This window comes from Arachis duranensis, chromosome 8 (assembly GCF_000817695.3).
Source record: "Arachis duranensis cultivar V14167 chromosome 8, aradu.V14167.gnm2.J7QH, whole genome shotgun sequence".
Classification (NCBI taxonomy): domain Eukaryota; kingdom Viridiplantae; phylum Streptophyta; class Magnoliopsida; order Fabales; family Fabaceae; genus Arachis; species Arachis duranensis.
The window spans coordinates 26,923,210-26,931,211 of record NC_029779.3 but is presented as its reverse complement, the minus strand read 5'-3'; the positions used below and the strand labels follow the sequence as shown (position 1 = coordinate 26,931,211).

General features: G+C 37.0%; 1 protein-coding gene across 2 annotated transcripts; it reads right to left on the bottom strand.

Moving 5' to 3' along the window:
* Positions 1-1,034: 1,034 nt before the first annotated feature.
* Positions 1,035-6,824, bottom strand: LOC107461725 (homeobox-leucine zipper protein REVOLUTA). 2 transcript variants are annotated; one of them, XM_016080271.3, is made up of 18 exons: positions 5,860-6,824; positions 5,490-5,649; positions 5,256-5,353; positions 5,076-5,166; positions 4,824-4,919; positions 4,614-4,727; positions 4,449-4,532; positions 4,194-4,349; positions 4,039-4,113; positions 3,657-3,763; positions 3,378-3,561; positions 3,109-3,297; positions 2,804-2,884; positions 2,498-2,632; positions 2,011-2,342; positions 1,795-1,900; positions 1,555-1,704; positions 1,035-1,424 (listed from the first exon to the last, which is right to left on the bottom strand). In XM_016080271.3, exons 1-18 carry the CDS (start codon positions 6,087-6,089, stop codon positions 1,275-1,277), a joined length of 2,538 nt encoding a protein of 845 aa, XP_015935757.1. In that variant the 5' UTR covers positions 6,090-6,824; the 3' UTR covers positions 1,035-1,274. The 2 variants fall into 2 exon arrangements, with proteins under 2 accessions (XP_015935757.1, XP_015935758.1); XM_016080272.3 differs by having other exon boundaries at positions 5,851-6,823.
* Positions 6,825-8,002: the final 1,178 nt, after the last annotated feature.

Genomic DNA, 8,002 nt, shown 5'->3' with positions numbered 1-8,002 from the left:
AGTAACGAAGAAGTAAGAAAAGTTTTAGCGGCTATACTAATTGACAGTGAATTAGAAATCGAAACGGAAAAAGAATATTCTTCTAATGATTCAAAAAATTTTATACAACAATTAGATATATCATCTTTTTCAGAGTCTTCTAAAATAGAAGAAGATTCGTATCCAAAACAAGGAATATCTAACTATGATAGTTATATAAAATCTTTAAATGTAATTACGAGAACTCAAAAGTCAATCAATACTTTAACTAGAGAACAAACAAAAACACCCATAAGTAGTTGTGACCAACACTTGGTCGCGGCAATAGCAGCGATGATGGGACACAATGCTGCTAGAATTGTAGTAGAAGGTTGTACCCGTGGAACGTTGTACCCGTGGCTGGGAAGATATTGTTGTAGTGCCGTGTATGTTAAGCTACCCGGCGTCATGAGGTTTTCCGGCCTCTCTCCTCCACCACACTATAATGATGTCTTCCCATCCAACCCTACAACCTTCTACTTCTAGTAAGACCCTAGCAGCATTGTGTAACGATATTATCATACAAGGAAATGGCTTTAATTTATATACGCAATAATTTTTTATCCCAAGAAAAGAAAAAGAAAAATATAGTAATTCATAATCTTTAGGCCTCATTATTTGATAAATAATACTCAAATTATTCGTCTATATAGAAAAAGAAAACTAATTCAAAAGTTCTTAAAAAAAAATTAAATCTATAAAACTAACTTGTCTAACTTATTACCAAAATTAATATATCTAACCAAATAAAAAGTTCGGAACTTCAAACAAAATTTTTATCTCATACATTGCATTTGTTGCTTTTGTTTTACCCAACAAAAAACAATATGCTCACCAATCTCGCCATTAAGATCACCATTATTGTTGTTGTTTTCGGTTGACTGGGATGCATTGTATGATAACATTTTGTTTATAAAGTTTTCTTAATAAACATGTAACAGAGGTTCTCGACATTTGACATGTGTTCTGGTCATTAAATAGTTTGATATTGCAGCAAAAAGAAACAAGGTGCTCCATGTTTACCAATATGTGACCACATCACATCTTTCTAGCACTAACAAAAATTTACAAAACTTTTTAGCTGATTTTTTCTGTTTTTAGGAAATAAAATGAAATAGAATAACTGAATAAGATGCAAATCTAATCCTACAGCGAAAATAAATTCCCTTTTCCCTAAAAAAATTGGCCCTTTTTTCCTTTGTTCATACATATTGAAGTGGGAAAAAGTTTGGCCTTTAAATACTGGAATTGGATTTTCATACAAATGACCAATTCACGAAAGAGAAAGCTAAGCAATGAACACTGTTATCTTCTTCTGCAAGTACTTTCCATGCAATGGCCTGCTCGAATGATACGTGTCGCCCCATCGTTGACATGCAAATTCCGGCCGGCAGATATGCAAACCCCTGAAGGTATAGTAAATGAAAAAGCATTTAAGGTTGTTGCATAAAGAAAATGTGAAAGTTGTAATCTAAAAACTAAATAACAAAATTGAGAAGACGGGAATGTGTTTTATGTTTTCTTGTGGAAATTTACCTGCTGCATTAACTTGGCAAAATCTGCAAACAATGCCTTGCGTCCAGACTCATCAAATATTTTATCCAATGTGATGTCTTGTAAAGCCACCAAAGTTGTTTCCAACATGTCAAGGCCGGCCTGGTTTGCAAAGATGAACACCGGCACCGACTACGATCCAGACAGAGAATCATATATATCTTAAATTAAAGGCTTTCATGGAAATGATGAACTCTACTATGAACAAAACATCTGCCATACCTTCAACGAACAGCACAAAATGGCATCCTGATGATGCCACAAATGTTTAAGCACCGACTCACCAATGAGAGAATCAGATCTCAGCAGCTCTGCCCCCAAATAATAACTGTTTTTAGAAGAAAAAAGAACAAAGAAGTGAAGTGCAGCATTAGATACTTTTCAAGAATGAATATTCAACAATAAAGCTTGAACACAATACGACAGATGCAGACTTGCCTATAACTGCAGCAGATCCAGTTGGCTAGTGTAAGAGCCTCTGGAGAACCAGGAGAGAGTTTTGAGCCAACTGCCGGGTTTATACCAGATGGAGAAATCGCCATGGCAACCCTCTGCACAGAGGAAATCACACTACGGATGTACTGGCGTGCCATGATAGCAACATTATCCTGCAGACTACTGTCAAAAGGAAACTGGAAGGCAATAGTCAACACCGACCGTGCACTATGACATGATACCGCATCGCGTGCACCATTTGTTGTTGGGCCAACTTCAAAACCAGATGTCAAATCCAGGGTTTGACTTCCTGTCATTGAATCCTTTTTATCACCCTGGAAAACAATAATATCAACATGATTATAGTGTGTCATACACGCACATCAGTATCAGTAGCTCCTTTCTAACTTGCACAGTACTTTTTTCTCTATTCAAATGCAATATCAAGAGATTTAACACTAAAAAGGACCAAATATAAACAGAACTCAACTGGTTTTGAATCCAACGGGATAATGCGGAAACCGGAAGGCAACAATGGAGCATCATCTGGGAACATTTCATCAATAGGAGCAAATATGAGCTCAGAACAAGCCCCCACGGCATTCTCGTCAATTCCACTACATAACTGTCCAAAGAAAACAAAATGGTTATATAGGACCAGTCTACTTATTACATTTCTGCATGAATAAACCGCAATACTATTTAAAATTATATTAAAAAAAGGAAGAAAAAATAAGAAAAAAGTGAACTGCAGTTGATACAGACAACTCATATTTCAACTAGCCAGAGGCAGCACCTGCAAGAGATGAACGTCCCTAGAGGCAAATGCATCTTCTTGAGCAAGAGAGTGTCCTTCAAGACGGATAACTTCCAGCATCTGTGAAGTTAACACAACATTAGCAGGGACCAGGCTTGAAACAGCAAGTGGTTTAGTGTGATTTGTCAGCAAAACGTTGACATTACTATTGAATAGCATAACAGACCATCTAAAAACACCAAAGTTCAAGGTCACACAGACCAGTCTCTAATGGATCCCAGAACAGGATGCAAACAAATTTACATATATGGCTTAGTGCCTTGGAAAAGGGAATGCAGTTGTACCTCTTGATGTTCAATTGTATGTCCAAGGGACATGATTGTTTGATTGCCAGTGAATCTTGTAGGCCTCATTCCTGGATAGGCATATGAGCCAGATTTCAGTGATGCAGCAGAATAGGCATCGACATTAAAATCAGCCCACTCCGAGCGATGTTCCCTCAGGAAACGAACCAAAACTGCAGGAGGGATGTTCTGCAAGACAATCAGAAGCTTGTCATATAACACTTCAAAGAGAGTTTTTTTCCCTCACAACAATGGGTTTGGACACTCACTTGGAGTAACATAGAAGCTTTTGCACACAGAATTCCTCCAAGGAATGTAAGGGAACTTGCTGGATTAGAAGTTCCACTAAAGTTCTTGGTTGAACTAACTGCAATAATTACATCCTCGGCACCATCACAGTTCAGTACAGACCAGCCATCGTCATTGAAACCATTGACAGCATCATTGAAACCTCTGCAAGTGTATGTCTCAGTTTCAGGCATATAACAAATCATTTTACAACAGCAGGCTGAAATAGTTTTCAAGGAAACAAATTCTATATGTTGTACCTGCTCAACCTTTGACTGAAAGTTCTCAGAACGGCAGGTTGCCTACCCAGGCCATAAACCACTTCACCGCTTGTTTCTTGGGCTATTTGCCTGATATAACGTAGCGCCTATCACAAAACCCCTTTGAATCAATAGCTGTCTTAGAAAGCATGGCACCGGGGAATAAGATGAAATGAAGACAGGTCTAAAAAACCAGTCATGTACTTGTTGAAATTGACAAGAAGAATGTTAGATTATTAGGAAAGACGAAGACTAGATATGGTGATGAGTACTCAAAAGACCTTTTTTTTAACACAGCAGTTCAAATTTCAAATGTTGTTCACAATGTCCACAACAGCCAACACAATTAGCAGTGTAACCCTGAATTATCGAGTGAACTTACCGCAATTGTCATTTTCTGAGCTACCACTTTTGATGATTCATATAGTGGTCGCAGCACTTCTGGCACACTCCATGCCTAGAAGAAAATTCTAAGCAATTCAATAAATATATAATAAAAAGAAAGGTAGCATATATAAACTTGATAAGAAGTCAAACCTCAAGGTTTAGGTGGTCTACAATGTGAATGATTGATCCTCCACCTTCACACGGTCGAATCAAGTAGCCACTAGGCCGCATTTCAGCCCTCACAAACTGGGCAGCAGCAGCTGCATTAGGCCCAGTCCCAGAACCAGATAGTGACCTCTCACAAACCTTCACAAGGGTGCAAATTATATTAAACAACTCCCTTTCAATGAAAAGAAAAGAAATGTTTAAAGATTTTGAGACAACATGGAATGCAAACACACTTACCACAAGACTGCCATTTTCCAGAGTTGTAGTGTATCTAAGAGTCCAGAAATCCCGGGCAGGAGCCAGTGTGGTAGGAGCATATGTCTGCAGCAAATTTCGTGTTTACTTGCAAGGATCAAACAAAAGAGAACTAAGGGATGTTACATTTCAATTTTGATTTCTCACCTGGGTGTAAACAAGTTCAATTGTGCCTCCATTTCCAGCGGGGAACATTGTGAAAACCTCTAGGCTCCGGCAATCCCGAAACCAAGAGGGACGGTCTTTTAGGATCTCTGCAATCTATTGAAAATTATGGCATTAAGGCATTTAGCCATTCAAAAATCCAAACTTATAGAACTCAGAAAAGTGTTAACTGCAGCTTTCATTCAGATTTACCTTTGTAGGTTCAAGACTGACAAGACCACAGGCTCGAGCTGCCACCCCACTGCAACTTTGCGAAATAGCAAAGATCCCAACCGAATCCGGACCAGGCTGACAAAAAGAATTTCGGGAGTACCATTAATAAAGGAATTTAATGGATGAAATTCAGCCTTCAACTCAAATCAGCAGAGTTCCATGGTTATAAAAACAAACAAAATTATCTACTAGAAGCATGGCCACTAATCGTTTCTTATATAGCAAGAACACCTTCATCCCAGGCATCTGAACCCAATCAACAGCAGTTCCTGTAGCCTTTGAAAGGAACTCTGCCAAGGTCTCCTCTGCAATTGATAGGAATCTGCAAGGATCACATAAGAAAATGAATCAGAGAAAGAATCACAACTAAAACAGGATAAAAGAAAATTTCTTATACTTCAAGAGTCATACCCTGCAGGACTATTAGCATCTCTCATAGATTGCTGAGTAGTTGAACTCGAAACCACTGGATCACAGCTTGCATCAGTGGTTGCTGCTGATGGCTGAAGCTGTAACAATAACATCAAACACTTCAATTTTAGTCAAAGCGACCAAATCATACACCAGCTGAAATCAAAATAACTCCCCAACCATGACAATTGATGACGATATATTCAACGAAAAAACCAATGCTGATAGACTTACAGTATGCAACTGCTGCTTCATATACCCATTCTCACACACCAGCTGCGACACCTGCTTCTGTAATCGATCATTTTCCTCCATTAACAGCTTATTCATCGCTGTAAGCTTGCGGTTCACGGTCTGAAGGCGTGAAGCCTCTTTCCTCTGCTTCTCTCTACACCTGCATAGTAATTCAATTTCAAACACACCCCAACAATATCAAAACCATATCAATTACCAAACCTGACAACCCACCAATAAAATCTCATACATCCACCCATCCATTCATTCATTCATACACTTTTGACCATAACATAACACCCTAATCCCTATCCTAAACACATCAAAAATCAAAGCTAAACAAAAAAAGGGGGTGGAAGACCTGAATCACCTGCGGTTCTGGAACCAAACTTTGATTTGCTTGGGCTCTATGTTTGCAAGAATGGGGCAGTCTCTAATCAACTGCTGCCTCCTCAAGGAGCTAGGTTTAGGGCACTCAATGTAAACTCTTTCAAGTGCTTCAACTTGCTCAGCAGTGTACCTAACATATTTTCCTGACGAATCAAGATGCTTGTCAATGCTGCTCTCCCTATGATGATGCTGAGCCACAGCCATAGCCATCTTCTTCTTCTTCTTCTTCCTCCTCCTCCTCCTCAAAACTCCACAACAAGATTCTTATGCTGAATCTTATAAATGTTATGTATTATTATATACTAACACTACAATAATAAAGACAGTAAAAAGCGAGTATTTTTAGTGAAGCATGCGTGACTCGTTGCTATAGGAACACAAAATCCTCGTTTTTCCCACCTTCGAACTGAAAAACCGGTTGCTTTAACAAGAGAAATTGGGGGAAACCGGTAATTGTGTTTTGGAAACAGAAAGCAGGGGACTTTGTTTCAGAGCTGGGAACCGCCACAAATTACGGGTTTCTGATTTTGTTTGGGGTAAAGGCTCGTTCTTAAATCCATGTGAAGCAAACAAAAAAGAAAGGGATATGGATGAGTAGTGGTTTGGAGTTTGAAGTAAGCGAGGATTTTGAAGAGGCTTTAGCTTTTTGTGAAGGAGATTCGAGAAGCGGAAGAAAGGTATGAGATTGAGTTGAGAATAATGGAGCTTGAGGAAGAAGGAACGAATAGAATGGAATAAGGGAAGAGGTAGTTGGAATTTTTGTTTTTATTTTTATTTTTTCTTTTTGGTTCGGTGGTAAAGGGAAAGTGGATTTGTTAAGCTCTTTGATGATGATGTTGTTGTTGTTGTTCTGAGTTGTGAAGAAGCAGCATTGAGAGAGAAGAGAGAAGAATTTGAAAGGTTTAAGTTTTGAGAGTGATCGCAGAAGCGAAGAGAGAAGAATAAAGTAAGAAGTAAGAAGTAAGAAGTAAGAAGTAAGAACTGAGAAGGAAGAAAGGAAGCATGCACACATATCGAGGATCATATTACTACACTCTTTTACTAATTTCTTTAAGTATGTAATAATTTGGACTGAATTTACCTTCCTGCCCCTCCTTTTTCTTTCCAATCACCCATTAGTCCCAACAATATGAAGCCCCAAGAAAAAATAACTATTTTGTCATTCGAAAAATTTTTAATTTTGATAAAATAAATTAATTATTAATTTATTATTTTAAATATTTAAATTATTTTATTAAATAAAACTGATATTTAATATTTATTTTGTCAAAATAAATGTTAAAACAACTATTTATTTCTTATTTATAATATTACTAAAAATAAAAATAAAAATGACACAATCAAAATGAAAAATTGAGTAATTCACTTTAATAAAATAATTAGAGTCAAGATTATGCAGGTATTCTTACCCTAAATTAATTACACGTTGTTCTAAATATATTTATATAAAGAGAAAGTATAGAGAACCAATAGAATATATGTATAATGTGTACAATGGAGTTTAGAGATGTTCGATTCAGTAGGATATCAAATGTTTATTATTTCTAGTACTCGAATGGTTATTCCAGATAGTATAGATGTATTCTGTTTGAGAAATTAGTAGTATTTTACTCTAATTGTTTATTTTTTAACTCATATAGGGCCAAATAAACAGCTAATTATACATTTTGTATAGATACTCAATTGACTCCCTAGCAGGATTCTTATATAAATTGAATCAGTATAACTCGATTTAGCTATTTGCACGTGATACGACCGGTATAAGTCGATTATAAAAAATCGACATATACATTATAAATCAGTTATTAAAATCATAACAACAAATCAAAACATTTTGATATACCTCTATACGTTATCACTATAATTCGACAACGGTAAAAAATAACCTCTGACTACTTATTCTCGTTATAAAAGAAAGTAATCAGAAAAAAGGTGGAGCATTCATTCATCCAATAATTACTTGAAAATAAAGCTTATTCATATACTGATTTGAGCGTCAGAATACTTTTTTGCAGGTGTCCACCTCCTTGTTCCCAAGGTGTCGAGGTATAACCCGTCTCGAAGGAAGACTTGAAGGAAGTCGCCAAGGAACGAGCTATACCCCAACCAACCCACACAAGAAC

Excerpts from the sequence above, each read along its gene's own strand:
- LOC107461725 (XM_016080271.3), bottom strand. The coding sequence starts at position 6,089 with ATGGCTATGGCTGTGGCTCAGCATCATCATAGGGAGAGCAGCATTGAC. Across the intron at positions 5,354-5,489 it reads TGAAGCAGCAGTTGCATACT|CTTCAGCCATCAGCAGCAAC; the intron begins GTAAGTCTATCA and ends TTATTGTTACAG. Across the intron at positions 2,885-3,108 it reads ATACAATTGAACATCAAGAG|ATGCTGGAAGTTATCCGTCT; the intron begins GTACAACTGCAT and ends TTAACTTCACAG.